Source organism: Oenanthe melanoleuca, chromosome 8, assembly GCF_029582105.1.
Source record: "Oenanthe melanoleuca isolate GR-GAL-2019-014 chromosome 8, OMel1.0, whole genome shotgun sequence".
NCBI lineage: Eukaryota > Metazoa > Chordata > Aves > Passeriformes > Muscicapidae > Oenanthe > Oenanthe melanoleuca.
The window spans coordinates 20291715-20310716 of record NC_079342.1 but is presented as its reverse complement, the minus strand read 5'-3'; the positions used below and the strand labels follow the sequence as shown (position 1 = coordinate 20310716).

At 38.8% G+C, this 19002-nt stretch overlaps 1 protein-coding gene across 4 annotated transcripts in view; it reads left to right on the top strand.

Annotated features, from left to right (window-relative positions):
* The window catches only part of LOC130256077 (BEN domain-containing protein 5-like), an 858262-nt gene that overhangs the window by 526803 nt on the left and 312457 nt on the right, over positions 1 to 19002 (top strand). Inside the window, exons 2-5 of one of the 4 annotated variants that reach the window (XM_056497344.1) lie at positions 5452 to 5585; positions 7232 to 7607; positions 13640 to 13788; positions 18278 to 18491. The exons of 2 other annotated variants lie outside the window; for them this stretch is intronic. In XM_056497344.1, coding sequence (XP_056353319.1) covers positions 5452 to 5585; positions 7232 to 7607; positions 13640 to 13788; positions 18278 to 18491 — 873 coding nt within the window. The remainder of the gene's footprint in view (positions 1 to 5451; positions 5586 to 7231; positions 7608 to 13639; positions 13789 to 18277; positions 18492 to 19002) is intronic. One more of the 4 variants, XM_056497345.1, reaches the window with a different exon arrangement.

Below are 19002 nucleotides of genomic sequence, written 5' to 3'. Positions count from 1 at the left end.
CTCAGCTTCCCTTTCTGACACCCTTAGTAGAAATCTTTTTCAGCTTATGCTTAGGATGTCCCAACATATTTTTTTACAATTTTTGTCCATTTGCCTTGAATTTAGAGTCAAGAGGAAGAATAATCTCGTTTGTCATTTCCAGTTCAAAATCTTGCTGTCTCTTACATACTCCTCATCCACTTTATTGCTTACACTCAGCCCTACCTTTCTGTCCAACTAAATATACTTCTGAAGTGCTTTCACTGTGCCCAGTGTTTGTTTCTGGAATCTTTTTCTCTGTCCTTCTAATAAAGCTCTCCTCTAGTCTGCAAAAAAATACAGCAAAACAATATAGTAGATTTTACTACCCAAATCCTGAATTGACTGTGCCAGCACCTGGTTGACAATGCTTTAGCACACTCCTCCCTATTTTAGCTGCATTGATTTTGGTGGCACCTGTCCTCTTCAAGTAACTTCTGCATTTCTGCTGCTGTCAGTTGGCCTGTATTTGTTACTGTCATTCTCAGTTCCTTCTTTGGTAGTGGTTGTAATCTCAGTGTACTCCTAGCTCAGACTTGTTTTATATGAGGCACATTGCTTTTTGTTTTGTATCCTGAATATCTTCTGAGTCTGGAGGATTGTTACATTTTCTGAAACCTCGTTTCCTTCCTCTTCAAGTATTCCTTTAATGTTTGCATTAAATTAGCTAAGAAAGTAATTTATAGTTCTTTTTTTTCCCAGCTTCAAATAAGCTAGGTGGCTTTTTAAAATTATTATTATTATCATGCTGTTTTCCTTCTCAGTCACAGCAGTACTGAATATTGTTTATTTGTGTGTAAGTGGTACTTGGGAATCCATACCCTGTTGTGCTTGGTGTGTTTGCTTTAAAGCACCACATACACCTTTGGTAATGGGATCTTTGCTTTGGTTCTTATGCATCTTTTGCTTTTCCTGGTCTGTAACCAGTGCACAGCCTGCCCAGGCAGGTGATCTTACCTTCTGTATAGAAGCAAGCTGGCTGAATCAGTAGCAAACCAGTTCAGGGCAGCCCTGTGTGGGGAATCTTGTGCAGGTGTTGTCCATATGTGCTGGGTTCATGCCTGGAAATGGGAAGGCTGATGGTAAGTTTTTTCATCTGTCAGCGTATCATTTTTCACAAAGAGTGGAATTTTTTTGAAGGCTTAGGGGAAGGACGAATTCTGTTCAAGGTTCTTTCATTTTATTACTGTAAGTTTATAGCATTGCCAAGCCCCTTCTTTGGACTGATACCAGACCTGCCTTCCCTCATCCGTTTGGAGTGCAGAGCTCTCTTCCTTTATTTTTCCAGCTTTCATTCCAAAGATGGAAAAAAAATCAGCATTTGAACTCTTTTTTGAAGGGATTAGTTTGTTCAGTCCTTATTTCTAAATTAGAAAGTAAGAGATGCTTTAGGGAGACTTTGAGATTTTCATAGTTTTATTTTACTTCCCACAATAGGGTTTTCAGTTTTAGAGCACTAACATACTTCTCCTTGGAATTAACCAACTCCCTGCCCTGTTAAAGTTGATTTCTCTGCCTTGGTTCCCTTCCCCTCCAGATGTGAAGCTGTTACCTTTTGGCCTGGATCCATCCATCCAGACACTGAAATGAGGGCCTCATTGAAGAAAGCATTCCAGGAACAGTTTATCCTTTGCTAGTTGATAGAGATTTTCTAATGTAGTGTTGCTGTTTAGGCTTTCCTTTCTTGGAGCACTGCTGAGCCAAATGTGTTCCCAGGCACTCTGAAATTCCTCAGCAGTTCACTTATTTCTGACTGCCCGTTCAGCTCTGGGAGAAGTCTGGATGGGGAGAGATGTGTCGTGTGTGCCCTGACTCTTGAGCTCGGTACCGTGAGGAACTGACTGCCAAGATCTCTCCAAGTCTGACCTTTTCTTGGAGTACAATTATTCCAGCATGCTTTACTCTTTATCTTGAACCACAGAATGCCAGGTTCTCTGTGAACAAAAGCAATTTTTCCTAATTTACATGTGAGTTTCAGAATGTCCCTTCCTAAAGAACAGAGGGAATCCATTCTTGTATCGTGCATTCCACCCTGCATAATTTGTTACCAGTGCCTAATTAAGTATGTTAAGTGCTAGTTCTCAGTAATTGATATCACTGAACCACTCATTGCATATCTAGGGAAAACAATAGGCACAACTTTATAACAAGCTGATCATAGCCACCTAGGGGAAGGTGTAATTTTTAACTTCTAGCAAGGTTTAAATGACTCGGAACAAAGTCCAGACAAGTGATTTGGATTGTTACAAAATGAAGCTCTGAGCTACGATGCTTTTAGGCTGCCCTTCTCTCTCTTCTGTAGCCTCAGGCACTGAATTGCAGCTTCTCCATGTATCTGGTTCCTGTCATGGTTTTCTTCTGGCTCAAAATCACAGGTGTGATCTTGTTTTTTTGCTGGATTCTTCTTTTGTACCTGTCTTTTGTTTGCTGCCACAACAGACAGAGAATCCTAAGGAGAGCTGCTGTAAATGCATGTTCATGTTTCTCCTACCCTTCCCCCAGTCTCCACTCTCTCCCTCCCACCCCTTCCCAAATTCCATTAATATTTACAGAACAAGAGCCAGAGCTCTAGCATTAATCTCAAATTCAGACTGAGATTTTTCTGGCTCTATCTGCAGCTAATGCAGAAGACAACAGAGGTTAGAAATGCACTTAAAAAAAGAAAAAGAACAAAAGGCCTTTTCATATTCAACACACTGGATGGATTGTGTTAGGTATAAAAAAGCTTTCAAAGACCAGAGCATATGTAAAAAAATATTATATGTATTGTTGTTGGAAGGCAGAGGAGCATTTATTTGCTTACTGACTACATTGAAAGTTCCTGTTCTTTAACTTCTCTAACTCATTGTTTCTTCAGATTTTTTGCGTGGAGAAAACAGTTCCTTTCTTCATCTTACTGGTTCATATAGAGATAAACAGTAAAACCAGAAAGTCAAATGAATGGAAACAGAACTGTGTTGATAGTTACATGCCAGCAATGTACAAAATAAGCATTTGTAAGGAGATGTATAAACAAACTTCAAAACCAGTGAAGTTTTGCAAACATAAATTTCACAGGCAAACTGAAATTGAGTGGAGAGTGAAGAGAATGAAGGATTCAGATTATTTGTTTTCTTTGACCCCAAACTAAGTATTTTCTTGCATTCTCATTGTTAAGTGCCTAGAATGTGTTATTAACCTTTATGAATTGACTTTAAAAGCCAAAATCAAAGATAAATATTACTGTTCTCCCAAATTGTTTTTGTTTTAATGTTGGTTTTTTTCACTGGAAAGTATTTGCTGACTTCTGTAGTCTGCACAGGCACTTACTCCTCTGTGACCCCTGTCCTTGATTGTTTCAAGTGTTGCTTTTCCCTGCCATGGGGAGGATGGCTCCTGTCCTTTCCACTTGGTTTGGGGTTCTGGCTTCTGGTGCCCTCAATGAGTTGTCAGCAGACAAACTCAGTAACCATGTCAAGTAATAGATGTGTCCTTCTGGTTGTGAGGCCATGGGTTATTTCAGAGGACAGAAACTGATCTCAGTTCTTTAAATGAAGGAGGAGGTCATCTGCATGGCCTATGGAAGATGGTTTGGCAGAGCAGTGTGGAGAAGCTGGCTCTGCAGTATGCATGTGCTGCTCTTCCTCCGAGGAATTGAGAGAACGTGTTTTAGCAAATGATTCCTCAGTCTGTCTAATGTCCCAAAATACATGAACACAGAAAAAGTTGGTGGTTTTCTTTTTTCGCCCTTTTCAATGTGGATTCATTTATTCTTAATTCCAAGAACATACCAATACTCATCAGTCTATCCTTCAGTCTGGAAGTTTGCAATATTTGTTTTTTTGGGAAGGGCTCCCTTATTTTCTTCTCATCTCTCTGGCATTAGAATTGGCTTATCTCACTTTTCTGATGAACCTACATTTTCCAGATAAATGAAAACATAGAGGTTTATTTTTCAAAACTGAAACAGTTGGATTGCCTTTTTGTTTTACTGGGATAAGCATCCACAGTGCTCTGGGGAATGGAGAATGATCTAAAATAAGCCTAGCTGTTTTTTGTTGTTTATCTGTTTCTTTTTGCATCTGTCTTAGTATTTATTGCTACCATCTGCGTTTCATTTCAGGTTGTCTAATGTCTCATTCTGCATGTTCTTTGCCTATTCTTTTTACATAGCCTTGGGCTGTAATATCACCATTTGCCTACAAGAGATCCATTTCTATCTGTAACAAAATGAATTGCATTCATCTGTGTAATTCATTTCTAATGAATGCCTTGCTCCTCATTAAACAGTGATTTACCTTTGTTTCCCTTTCCTACACTGTCAACACGAACCATTTTGAGGTCCTGTGGAGAGATGCTAATTTGAGAAAGCAAAAGTCAATGCAGCTAAGCACTCATGGGGGCCATCCTCCTTGGCACTTTCAAAAATATTCATGGGACACTTTGCAGAATAAATTTGCAGGTGGATAAGAAGACTCAAAATGTTTTCCTATTCATAAGCTCTCAGTGTATGAAGGCAATGCTTGATAGTTTAAATGCAATTCTCCTTGACACTATCAGGAGCAAGTAAATCTTTTCAGACCTTGTCTGTTCTGCAAGAATTTTACCTGTCACAGACGCATTTTGGGAGACTGTACTCTTGGTTCACTGTCCCCTCTCTACCTTTTCAGGAATTTTAAAATATTTTGAATGTATTTTCAGATGAATATTTTTAAATGCCTAATTTTGAGATACCGAGACTTGAAAATATTTTATTTCAAATTTTTAATGAGATGCAAAGATTCATATAGCTATTTATTAGCTTTGCCAGTAGTGTCTCAAGGAAAAGGATGCATACCATTAATTAATGAAGTAGGAGTTGTGTAGTAATTTTGTTACAGATTTGATTCTTATGCAACTTTTGTGTAGTGCACTTTGAAACTCTCCAGCAACATTCCCTTTTCTAGCCCTGCACTTTGCAGAACAGCAGAATCTGCTGTGTGTGCAAATAGATCTGTGCTGCTGACAGATGATGGTTAGAGTATGGGATGAATTATCAAGTTTATTTTCACTTTAACCCTAAGCAGAGTTTGAACTGCAGCAAGGGGTTATGAATATGAAAATAACATTGGTAAACATAATTTAAAGCATTACAGGAAGTTTTATTTAAAGCCTCTCCAACTTACTTTGGTGATAGAACAAGCCACTCATCAGCACTTTTGATTGCTTGAATTTAGGTTGGCATTTTTCAGTATTTATTCGTGTTGTTGGGCCAGACTGATCCCCAGTTGAAACTCTAGAATTGCCAGTGGGTATCAGTGGATTTACACCATGGACTAATTTGATCATGGTATTATGAGGGGATTGGAGCATGGGAGGTTGGGTTTTTTAACTGGTCTTGCCTAAGTTGTGTAGTATTTGGAAGTAAGAACACTGATTAATGTAACAAAACCTTATTTTTAATATACATTTTAGAGGACAAAACTGACCTTGAGAACAGTGTGATGCAGAAGAAAATTAAAATCCCCAAACTCTCTCTCAATCACATAGAAGAAGCTGGGGAGGTTACAGATTATGGGGAAGAAGATGTGGAGCTTAGACACAGTAAGGTACTGAAGTCTTTTTTTTTTTACCTCCTTTCCTTTTTTAATCTTTTTTATAAGTGCTTGGGGCATATACAAGCGTCCTAGCTTAAGAATTCCAGACTTGCTTTTGATCCCCTTAAAACAGTGTGTTTGGTGAAATTGGGTCACATCGTGTGGGGGGGTGGGGTATGGGTTTGCAAAACCCGATTTGAGTGCAGTCAGATTTTTCCTGTGTATACTGTCTGCACAGTGTAACTGCCATCTGAGACTGGTGCAACAATGCTCTTCCACTTAGGCCCAGAATGCCTCAAAAGTCACCAGTACCTGGCTGTACCAGCTGTTCTTGGTGGCACTTGTGACGTTTTGCTCACTGCTTGTTTGGAATCAGGAGGGGTGCTCTGCTCTGAGACTGCCCAGCTACAGCAGTGACTGAGAAGAAGAATTGACAGGACTGGATCACTCCATTGTAACTCCCAGTTGCCTTTTTAGGTTCAAATACTAGAAACTCACTATGGAAATGTATTTGTTTTTTGATATCAAATTATTTCTTTCAAAGTCTGCCAACCTTCAGAATAAGATATTGCTCTATGCCTTTATGTGTTCTGCAGCTGCAGGAGTGATATTAGTACATTTCCTTGTGGTGGGCCAGCTTTTTTTTTAATTGTTAATTTTTTTTTAGAACATGAATGTAGCAGGTGTAGCATCAAATAATTCTGTTTTCTCCCATATTACTCATAGATATTGTGTTATGGGAATTTGATAGTGTCAGCTTCTCACCTCTAATCTATGAGCTGCATTTGCTTTCCTTGCAGTTGCTTGGAAATTCAAATGCCTTTTCCTATTTAGCCAGTAAAACTTAGTGACTTTACCTGTACTGTCACATATTAATCCCACTATCCAGGCCCAAGAAAGTTGTGTGATTTAATTTGTAGGGTTTGTGCAGATGACTGAAGGTAAAATTCCACTGAGAGTTCTCAGGACCTGAAGCCTCTGCAATGCAGTACTAATATAGAAGGAATCAGTTGATAAGGAAGATGAGGCTGGATGATATATTCTGTCTCCAGCTTCAGTGTTTTCAAATCCCTTTCTGTGTTTGCTGATAGTGTTAACTCAGTCACCTGCATCAGGCAGTTGGGTGAACGTGCTGCAGGGATAGTCAGAGGAGGTTTTGTCTCCCAAAGTGTGGGAAGGACAAGCCCTCAGTTCACAGAACAGCTTTGTGCCTCTGCTGCTTTCACCTCTGGTGTCGTCACAGGTGACAAGTGGAGCACACAGTTGGTTCTTTCTTTTGCTTATCAGAAAATCACTTGCTGTCAGAAATCTGAATGTTAAGGGTAAACTGTAAAGAAAGAGAGATCTAGATCCACTTTTTAAAAAAGAAATTAATGATACAGAATCAAGTGACCTATATATACTGATTTTGTAAGCACTGCACAAATGCAGGAACTGCCTCTGAAGTTTGTACATGCATTTAGCTGAGTTACAGTGTCATGTTGGTTATGCTGTATGTTATATCCATAAGAATCTGTTAGGCATAATATTTTTGCAGACTGGCTTTGTCTTAGTTTTTTGGAAAGCAAGAATATTAACAGTTCCCAAGACTGTAGAAGTTTGATTTTATTAAGTCTTACTGCTCTCCTAATTTACTTGTTTTTTATTGTAACGTGCAGAGACAAGATGGGAGGAAACAAAGTGAAGGTACACACAAAAGCATTGAAGCAGTTGTTGCTCGCCTTGAAAAACAGAACGGGATGAGTCTCAGTAATACTTCCAGTCCTGAGGAGGCTTTTATGGAGGCTACAGAGGGCATGAACAATATGGACGATGCTGTAGTTCCTCGGATTCTCTATGAGGAATTGCTGAGGAGTTACCAGCAGCAGCAGGAAGAAATGAGACACATTCAACAGGAGCTGGAGAGGACGCGGAGACAGCTTGTGCAGCAGGCAAAGAAGCTAAAGGAGTATGGGGCACTCGTGTCAGAAATGAAAGAGCTCAGAGACTTGAACAGGAGGCTCCAGGATGTACTGCTGCTAAGACTAGGTAGTGGTAAGTGCCGGACTTAAGTGGGACTGGTTTGAATGAATTTTGCAGGTGTGATCAGTAGTAATGGAAATGTATTTGAAGAATGGCGGTGGTTGTTAAACTGGACATTGAATGTTAAAAGGGTTTTCTGCTGTGGCTGTACAATATGTGTCGAATTTGTATGCTATGTACGTCTGGGGTTTTCTTTAAAAACTAGAGGTCTTTGTGCTGGTATGGCTGAATCAGAGTTCCATTTTAAGCAGCTGTATTATAAAGAGTCTCTGACCTTACAGTATATGCTAAAAAAGTTAATAAAGCATCATCTGCAAAATATACCAATATGTTCTAGTTAAAAAAAAAAAAAAAAAGAAAGTAAAGAAAAGGCGCTGGAATGAATAGTTGGGCTAAAATGGATTTATCCTTTGCAGTTAGGGATTTTGTTTATTGTTATGTGACTATGTTACCTTCCATTTTCTGACCCCCTCTTCTCATTAGTAGCTTATTAGAATGTGATATATTCCTGAAGTTTTAGCAGTGGCTTTAAACAGCCATGCTATTTGAAAAACAATGGATTGTTAAAGCATAATTAAAAAAATTTATATTAGCGTCCCGCTTATCAACACTTGTTGCAAAATGCAGGCTTTTGTAATTTGGATTTCAGTTTTAAATATCTTGGGTCAATTGCTCCTTTGTTTGGGTTTATAACAATTAAGCATTATGTTGGAATAAATGGGAAAAAAGACAAAATAAAAAGTTCCTCCTTTTCATTGAAGATGGTAGCCTTGGAATACCTTCAGAAATCTGACTAATTGCATTTATTTGCGATTTAGAATGTGGTACTGCTGTGTTGAAGATTTGCTCGGTCACTGAAACTTGGTTGAAATCTATGCATCCAAACTTAGCATGCCATTCTTATGTCTGCCTTTGTGTATCTGGAAACTTAATTTTTGCATGTCAGTTGGAAATTGGCTCTTCTCCTGGACTGGAACGAGTGCATGCAATTTGCATGTGGGTCTGAGTTACCTCACAGAGCTGGACCTGGGAGAGCATGTGCCTGTGCTGTAGCATGTGTTCAGGTGTGCCCACACCCTTGGAGCCAGGTTCTTGGAGTGTCCCACAACCTAAACTGGGTGTCTGATTGTGAATGCTCATCATTGTTACACTGTGCATAATTAAAATGTTGTTACTTACCATAAACATTCTAGTTAACTTTCTAAATAAAACTAAATAGGCAAGGTTGCCGCAGCCTGAAAAACACGATGTGGTTGGCAGGAGATTCCACTGAGCTTTCTAAAATTTTCCTTGGATGGAAAGATGTTTCTTCATCTGCAAGTAGTTAGCTGGAATTTATGAGAATGGAGCATGAGCCAGATGTTGGTAGGCAATGGGGCTGAACAGCGTAAAGTACCAATTTAGTTGGTAGACTTGACAGCAGTTGGAGTGGTGAGACCAGCAGTGAAATGAAGACAGCTACTGAATTCTGTCTCTTTCACTTTAAGAAAAAGAAGATGCATTTTTGTGCTTCAGCCAAATAAAGAAACCTTAGGACAAAAAAATGAAACAAACAAACAAACAAACAAACAAACAAAAAAAAAAAAAAAAAAAAAAAAAAAAAGAGGAAAAGAAACCCTGGGAAAAAATACTGAATCTTCTCTAAATATTGGGCATGAATTTCTATTGTATGTATCAGTCTGACAACTGAAAACAAATCCCAATTGCATTGAAGACAAGTTCTTTAATATTAATCACACACCTGGAAAAATATCAGGTATATGACACTTCCCAAAAAAATCCCTTATTATTATTACTTGTAAGGAACACTGGATGGTAAAGGTAGAGTTTGGCCGTGCTGGCTTTGTCCTTCACAGGGTTTGTATTCTTAAGACTCAAGTATTAACTGTTGCTTACTCTGTTATTTTTCCTTTTAGCCTCATTCACAGCAGAGAAACAACCATGTTCTAGAAAGATCAATACAAAACTTATGAATAATTAGCAAGGGAGACATCTTCAGCATGTTCTAAATTAGAGAGTCTGATGACAGTATGAAAAAATACTACTTTTAATCAAGAATAGATACGTAAAGACTTTTTAGTCTTCCTTAATTTTCCATCTTATAAATGAGGTATGTTTGGGTATGTGAATAATCTCTGAAAATTGTTCTGAAAATAAATTACATCCTGAATTCATCTGCAGTTGCAGTGATCTCTTAAACCTAGAGTTTCAAATTACATGTAATTTATGTTACACTGCACTTCCAGCAGGCTGGACTTAATGCAAACTAATTGCATTTCTGTTTCACCTTAGAGACTTGTGATTTCTTTGCATGAGATGACAGCTGGTTTGTGCTGATGAATTGCAGCTGTGGGAAATGCGTGCCTGTTGCCATTTTAGACTTGCAGATCAAATATAGAACAGCCTCTTGAGCTAACGTGCAGTCAAGTAGTCAGTCTCCTAATTTCCCATCAATGTGTTGAATTCAGTGAGGAGCTGGAAGTCAGTGTACTGTGCTTGAGACTTAGGCCTTCTGCTCTGCTGCTAAACTGGAGCCACTTTCGTGGCAGGAGTGGGGAGGTTCATCTTCCTCATGGTGACACCGAATTGCTCTTTGTCACAAAAGAGCCTTGGAAGCAGATGACAGTAGTGAAATCAGTCCTGATCCATGGAAAAATGCTTGATACCATCTTTATGATTTTAGGATATTGTTTTCCAGCACATGCCTTCACAGAGGAGACAGGCATTTCACCAGGGCAGTGGAAAAATGTGATGACTATTGTGGAAAAGGTTATGGTGTCCCTCTTGACCTCCTGGAATAATGTGTGCAGCCTCTTGCCTTGCTCACTTGGGGAAGCCCTGCAACTGTAGGCCTTTGCAGTTTGTTTTGTTGCACCTGAAAACACATCTAATTTGCCCTTTTTTTGTCAGTAGAGAATAAGATAATTTAAATAATTAAATAACGGACTCTCCCCTGTAGGGACTTTAAATAGCCCTTGAATTGCAAAAGAAGAATTTCAATAACTTCTTAAAAAAACAGCTGTCTGCCTGGGCAGATCTGAGCAGCTTCTTGTGGCTGGAAATATGGTCAGAAGTATTGAAATTGTATAGGGATGATGCTTGTGTGTGTGTTTTTAGCTCCCTGATAGTTTCTGCATTTTCATGTAATATTGCTGAGAATTGGTGTTGCTCCAAAGTCAGGACATATATTCACATTCATTCAGAAACATTGATTCATCAGCACGTGCACACAGACCCCCAAGGTTTTATTTTTAATCCCAGTTTAATTTCAGTGATCCAGTTTACAGTGTCTTGGGACTGACACCAGAGTAGAGAGAATGAAGTGGGATTTATGTTTTACCACATGTCAGGAAAAACTGTTTTTCAGCTTTTCTAGATTTGTTTGGCATTTTGGTGTTAAAAAAACAGACAGGCCCAAGGCTTCTGTCAAGTACAGAAAGTACCAGTATTATCACTTCTCAGACTCATGTTGTTTTGTTTCAAATTCTGGTAGATCATGTGTAAAATCTTACTGCTTACAAATTTATGCTGACCACTTTATCAGTCAATTTATTTTTACTTCCTTACCAATTTTAGGAGTAGCATGCATTCTAAGATGCATTTTAGAGGAAAAGGGATGGTAAAGGTACTTCTTCATCCTGATTTGAATTTGCTGGCTTCTCGGATATTATCAAAAAACTGCAAGTCAGAAGGAGAGAGATTTTGCAATAAAACGTGTATCCTTCTTGCATTCCAAAAATTGTCTTTTTTTTTAAATGTTATTTTTTTATTTTTCCTGATCCTTTTTGCTAAGTGTCCCATTCATCATCATTAAAATAAGATGCAGAGAGGGGGAACTTGGAGTGTAGTGAATGGGGCACATTGCTCTGTTGGCAGGCAGGCAGGAGTGCAGGTTGCATGTGCAATTCACAGCATGCAGGGCTGAAAATGCAGAGTTTAGTTGTGGAAACTGCCTGGTTAGAGGCAGGTTTTTGTTTGGGAATCAAAAATCAGGATATTAAAAAAGAGATTTTAAAGGCTTTCTTTTGGTGACTTCTAAGCAAGTAGTAAAGCATGAATTGGAGCAGAGGTATTCTGACCTGTGAAAGCTGTGGTTGTTGTGGACTTTAATCAGCTTTTTCCTTGGGGAAGCTCCGGAAACCAAATTCCAGCTGTGTCAATATATGACTAAAAAGAGTAAAAGACTTCTAAGTAGGGACTAGAAAAAGTGATTAAAGGGAAATAAACGTTTCCTGCCAGGAAGAAGGTGGTTATACTTAGGTATCCTCCTCGAAGTGACTTTCAAAGTATGAGAAAATAGCCCTTTGCTGAAGAATGTTTTCTTAAATTAACAGCTTCAGAAATGGCTCAAGGTCACACTGGCAATTACATTCCTGCATCTGCTGGTTCAGTTGTGCCCTTACAGGCTTTGGGTGCTTTAAACAGTCTGGGTCTTGCCCCACTCTGAATCAGCTTTACAGGCTCAAGTTTAGGAAGTTCAGTTTGTCTTGGCTGCACTGTTGTATATCCATGGTACTAGAGGTGCTTACTAAGATCACTATGAAATTATAATGCAGATGGGATGTTCTGTGATTTCTCTTTTTGTGCCATGCTTGCACTGGGGCTGGCTCTCAAGACCCTCTTGTTGGTGGCACTGCAGTGTAGGATTGTCTGAGTTGCCAAGACAACTTTTAGTCGTTGGTGAGCGTGGAGTGGCAGCCAGCTGAGAACATTTAGCTGGCTATGTAGGTGTAGAATAAGCTATAGGATAAATGTCAAGTGCTGACAACGGAGGAAGCACTGCTATTGCTGTGTAATAATCCCTAAGTGAAACTGCACAAAGTAGGAGGGATGAATGCTGTGCTTGTTCCAGGCACAGGAACTATTTAAGATGCGTGACTAAGACCTGAGTTGTGGTGCCAGCGTGACTTGCAGGGTTGGATCAGTTCAGGGCTGGGTCCCTGTGCACAAACACTGGGCAGGGAGCTCAAGGGTGACCTGGTGATTGAGTTGTCACTGGCTGCAGAGTGGTGCAGTGCTCTCAGCTCCAGCCTGGTACAATCTAGTGTCAACAAGCTATCCTTAGATAGCTTGGATGTGAGGTATTTCCGTGGTGTCCAGAGTCTAAGCTTTGCTGTGCTGTGGAGCCACCAGCCCTGCATGGAACTTCAGTGCCTGCTGGAGCTTCTTGGGATCCTAGGGACACTGATAGGCTTGGGGCCATAGCCTAGACTTCTGGTGGAACCCCTGCAATGAATGGAGTCATCAAATCCAGTTCACAGATTATTTTTAGTTTGTTCTTCTGTCCTTTTAGGAACATTTATAACTTGGATCTGGAAAAGAAAAGTTGATGACTGACAAAATAATTACCCTGCTTTTAAGTCTCAAACATATGCTTAGTAGTATTCCATTGTTTAATTTGTGGATAATTTTTGTTGATTACATTAAAAATAAAAATCAGTGTTGGATGGATTGGACAATCAAAATTCTAATTTATGTGGGGTTTTTCTAACCTTTGATATTCTTTCTGTGCATGATACTTCAGCATAAGGAGCCTGTTTCCTTCATAGCATTTCTGAAGATTCTCACTATTTTTATACACCTCTGTTATATCTAAAGAGATTTTGGATTTCTATAAAATTTGTAATTTTGTGTGGATAATTTATGTAATTATCACAGTAAATTATGCAGGTTCTTATGCAACTATATAGCAATTCTTATTTGAAGAATTACTATTGTTGCTTTTGGCTTATAATTTCAGTGTCATTTTAACAGAATTTCCTTAATGTGCATTGAAGAAATCTTACTCATATCTGTAATTGTCCTTATGCTTTAGGAATAAAATTAAGCACTTAAATTAAAGTTAAACATTTTAATGTTTATAAAGCAGGAATACTTATCCTGCTTTTAGTTATTGATGTTCAGAAGTAACATTTTGGTTTAGATTACTTCTAACTTTAAAATGAACATGACTAATATGTTATTTTATGCTAATCATGGGTGATGAAGGGATTGATTCCATGTTCTCTGGGATAGCAGACAGCTCTCTTTTCTTAACTGTCTAGGACCTGCCATTGAGGTTGAAAAAGTAAAACCTGAATCAATTGAGCCTGAACCTGAGGTACAGAAGACCTTCAGTGAGGAAGCAAATACATCAACGTACTACCCTGCCCCTGTTCCAGTAATGGACAAGTATATTCTCGAGAATGGAAAGGTATTTTATATTAAATATAGCATGAGTAATTTTTAAATGTCCAACTGGTGATGTTCTTGTGGAATTTTCATGATTGTGGGGGTTTTGCATGGTAGCAGCTTGTACAAGCTTCCCCAGTTTTCATGAAGGTGTGCAGTTATGCTGAGGAGAATTGTGAAGTTACACAGATATGAGGAGCATAGAAAAATATCCTCAGTGGTGAGATCATTGAATGCTGTGCAGCATGAGGAATATAGTTATTAAAAATGCATGCACAGGCAAATTGACATAGTCTTCAGTGGGTGACATCCATAAATACACCAAAAATGGACCAAAGTCAGTAACCGCATTATAAAGCTACATGAGTCTACTTAACCAAAAATACTTCTTCCTAAAAGTTTTTTAATGTTTATAATGTGCTGTAGTCATATTGCAAAGAAACCCTCATGTTTGGGTTGGAGTGCAGGTGGTCATTATGAACCCTGGAAGGAAAATGGGTTCCCTTGATGCTGGTAGGAGCATTGCCAGTGAATTGAGCAGATGTAGTGCTACTTTCCAGAGACTTTGTGAAGCTGCTGAAATGCCATCTAGCTCTAGTTTTCCAGAACCTGACTGAGAGTTTCTCAGGTTTCAGTGTGTTTAACACATTGACTGCTCATCTACCTAGGCCTGCTTTTACATCTGTTTTCATTATCATTAGATAAACGTGATGTTTCTTAACCAAAACTCTAAGCCCTTCAGAACTGCCTGTGCAGATCCTGTTTCTTGGTGTATATAGATGCATTTGGTACTCTAATCTGAGAACCCTTAGGGAGGAAGCATCATTCCAGCTTTGCCTTACAGTGGAATTACTGATGGAATATAGCATGAAACTGCATTTTCAGATTTGTGCTAAAAGATTGACTGCATAATGTCTGTCCCTCTTGAAGATGAATTCAGTATATCCCTGAGGACAGAATGTACATGAAAAATAGTAGAATCTTGACAGTTTGACAGGTATTTGGTTCAGATAGCTTTTCTTGCCTAATATATTTAAATATGTAATTTGCTTGATTATTTTGTGTAAATTTGTGCAATGAGTACTTAGGGTGTATTACTGTGCGAGTTTTCTTTATCTCCTTCTCTTCCACTTAAGGTCTGTGGGATAGGGCACATCCTTTAGCATTTGTATACAGCTTTTCCTGCACCCTTTTTTCATCTGTCAGCTTCTTGGCACTTCTTTTGCTGATGTTTTCTGTCTTAACAGATATTAGTAGCTCTTTAATTTCCTTTTTATAATTTTGGTTCTTGGTTTGCCTATTTACTGGGTCTACAGCCAGCTCAGATGCCAAAAATGTGAACTAGTAATGTATTTAGAGTGTTGGAGGGTAGTTTTCTTCAGTTTTCTGTATTTATGGCTTTATTTCAGTATTCCTTTATTGATATGCACCACTAGTGTAGTTGAAATACTTTTTTTACAAATCTTACCCTTTGTGGCACCAGATTTGATCTTAGTAGGATTCTTTCAAAGCAGATAAATCTCTTCCCTCCAGAGGGAAAACGGAGTCACTGAAAAAGAGCCTGTGGAATTCATTTTAAAAAAAGGAAGAAGAAGAAGAAAGGAAAAAAAAAAAAGAGTTCATCTTCTGAGACACGTTTTAGATCTATTGCAGATGTTAGCACAGCCACGCTGGTGAGCGTTGCTTTGAATCCGCTGCTGTCTCTGTTGCATTGTGCTTGAAGGTTGATCCGCAGTTGCTGAAATTGGGAGTAAATTTCCCATTGATTTCATCAAGACAGGAGTCTGGCTCATGGGGCAGCTCTTCCAGCAAGAAGGGAATGTATTCTGAGTGTGGAGTACAGTGAGCTTCCCAGAGCTTTGGGATTGATAGGAAACAGTAGCAGGCTGCTGCAGAGAGGTAAACTGAGACACGGGCACATTGAATTCCTCACCATACCAGGCTAGAAATAGAAAAAGGGAGACGTAAGATTGCTGTGGCTGTGGCTGTCTGTCACATCCTTGCTGTTGCCATAGGTGTTTCATACCAGCAATTGCTTTTTTAATAAATGAATTGTTAAAAGAAGAGATGATCTGTCTGAAGCATAAATATTAAAAATACTTCCTGTGACTTGTTATTTTCTTTTGAGTAACTTCAAGCTAATGAATAATGTAGTAGCTTAAGAGACTAAATAATCTTTGGCAAAGGCAAACCCTAATTTTGGCAAAGAGGAATTGAATTTTTGATCAAATACAACAGTCCCTACAACTAATGTGATACAGACACACAAAATTTGCTATGTCACAACATCTCTAATCTTAGTTATTTTCTAGGTAACTTTCAGACATTTTACTGCAGAACTTTTCCAAGATCTAATGAGTAGTAACTGAATTTAAAAATGTACTGAGATTGTTTTCTGAGCACAAACTGCTCACTCCTCATTGAAGTTGCCTTGCAGAATATGTAGAGAGCACCAGTGTGCCTTTTTAAAAATCATTTATGAAGAGGCTCAACAACAGATAAAAATTACCAGTGTGCCTTTTTAAAAATCATTTATGAAGAGGCTCAACAACAGATAAAAATTAAAAACAGGGGTGTGTTGTGGTTATTACTAGTTTAATTTCTGTCCATGCAGATTTATGAAAAACTTCTTAGAATCCCTTTAGTGTAGAAGATTCTGCAGGAGAGGTAGCTTTCTGCATGATTTTATGCTTTAAGGATGGTAGAGTTTTTTTTATATATAACATAGCTTGTAGCCAAACCAATCATATTACTCTATTTAAGTTTTTAAACATCTAGTTGCTTTTGAAGGATGCTGTTGTAATAAAAAATTTCTTGGGGTTATAGTCCTCATTAATAGTTAAAGAAGGTTTCTATTTAGAGGAAAAATGGTATTCAGTTGAATACAGGCAGTAAAATGTTGGGTATATAAAATTTTACAGTAGCTTTGTCCAATTTTCATTGCATTTAATGGGACTTCTGTGATACTGCTCAGATTTGTATGGGTAGCAGGCAAAGTTTATGTAAAGCCAGATGAAATGAGTAAAACCACAGGAAACTAAGGGCAGGGCAGTTAAGGCAAACAGTTTTCTGATGCAGTTTTGCTATGGAATTTTGTTGACAGGACTTTTTTTTAGTCATAAGAAGGTCAAAAGTTTTTTTTAAGTGTGAATATTACAGAAAGACCCTGATTGGACCAGATCTAATCAAAGCTAGATTTTGGATATGTAGCAGTCCAGCTGTTTGCTGTGTTGCACTTGTCCAGGTTGTCTGAAGGTAAGTGCAGTGAGCTCTGATCAGCAGTTGGGAGGTGTAGGTCACACCTTCACTTGTTATGGTGAGAGCAAGTGTGTGTCCCAGTGGTGAAGTCCATCAGCATGTGAACAAAGCTTGCTGTGTGCAGAGGTAGTTCAGGAGTCTGCACTGCTCTCCAGGAACTGGGGCAGGGACGTACAGGGCACAAAGTATTTGTGGTTCCACGCAGGGCCAGCCTGTGTGTCCTGTTGCACTTGTGTCAGACTTGGGCTGGTCACTCGTGGAGTTACCTCCATGCTGCTGTGTGAAGGTGTCCTGAGTGGCAGGACTATCAGCTCCAACACGTAGTGGCAGCCTAAGGATGGTGCTCAGATTCTTGTCTGGCATTTGTCTTAAGAGTGGAGCACTGGGAACTGTGGGGTAGAGACAGGGTAGCCCTGTGGGAGACAGCCAAGCACAGTAGTGCTGAACAAGACTAATAAGCAAAACCAGACTTGAGCATCTTCCTTTTAAAGACTCTCCAGTGGCTTCACACTGCATTTCCCAGTACCTATATTATCTTCCTTTACTATTTCAGTGAAACACATTCACTTCCCATTGTTCAGATAATGGAAAGTTTATGATGTTGCTGCAATGGGTCATTGCCTAACCACAAAACAGTATTCATGTGGTGCATTTACATTGATTGTACATGATAGACACACTTTGTGTTGGAACTGGAAGTTTTACAAAGCTTCCAAACTCTCCTGGCTTATATTGAAACTGGAGCTCTCAAGATCCTTTCTCCCCTTCCAGTTACTTTAAACAATCAGGCTGGGTCTTGCCAACAGGTACAGAATACAACTTAGGAAGTAATTCCCTCTCTGCTGCCTCTGGAATATGCTTTGGGTAAAGTCTGTTTTAGCTGAAGGGAAGTGTTTCATCTTGCTGCTGAATTAGGCTGGTGCAACTGCTTGGTTTATATGCTGTGCATAATTTTATAATAATGGATGTGTTCACTGTTTCCTTCTTCGATCTCTGTTCCTGACCACAGTCTTTCAGGAGAGAGGTTATGTGGGGGGGAAAATTAGAGATTACTAAAAGGAACTATATTATATATTGAGGTTGACTTGAACTCCCTGACCCACAAAGTTGGAAAAGTTTCAGAGTTAGGCAAAATGGATTTGTTCAGCCCTAATTACTGTTATTTTAGTTCCTAATATTAATGTTCCTACAGCACTTGGATACTGTTGTGTGCTACATACCATAGATAAGTTGTTATTATTACTACCTTCTAGGTCCATCTTGGCAGTGGAATTTGGGTAGATGAGGAGAAATGGCACCAGCTGCAAGTAACACAAGGAGATTCAAAGTATACAAAAAATCTAGCGGTTATGATTTGGGGAACAGATGTTCTCAAGAACAGAAGTGTCACAGGAGTTGCAACCAAAAAAAAGAAAGATGCCGTTCCCAAGCCACCTCTCTCACCTCACAAATTAAGCATTGTCAGAGGTAGGTTATTTGAAAACTTTTGCTTCCTGCTTTGGAGTTTAACCATTAATCACCGAGTTGAAAGATGCTTCTTTTCAGCTCATTTAAAATTAACTGATTAAAAATTGTAATTCAGATTGCTATTGCATTGTGAAGTGCATACGTACCCAGGAACAGTAAAACACATTGCAATAGCTGTGCACAGTGCAGGCCTCCACAGCTGAAGAGTTGTACATTGACTTCAGTAAGGTTTGAAAAGATCATCATTTTAGACCACTTGCAGGGCAGGACTCTGAGCCTGGAGAACAACATGTTGTTCTAGAATTCATTTATAACATGCTGATTTTTTAAAGTGCATATATTCCTTTAAACAAGACTCAGAGTAGCTTTACCACATTCTTTCATCCAGAACATAACCAGCTCTGGCATGAGGCACAGAAATCATTATAGCTGTGACTATAAAAATACCTTCAAAGGCAAGAAAGAATAGTTTTACCCTTTTAAGTGAAGAAAATGGAAATAGTAAAAATTA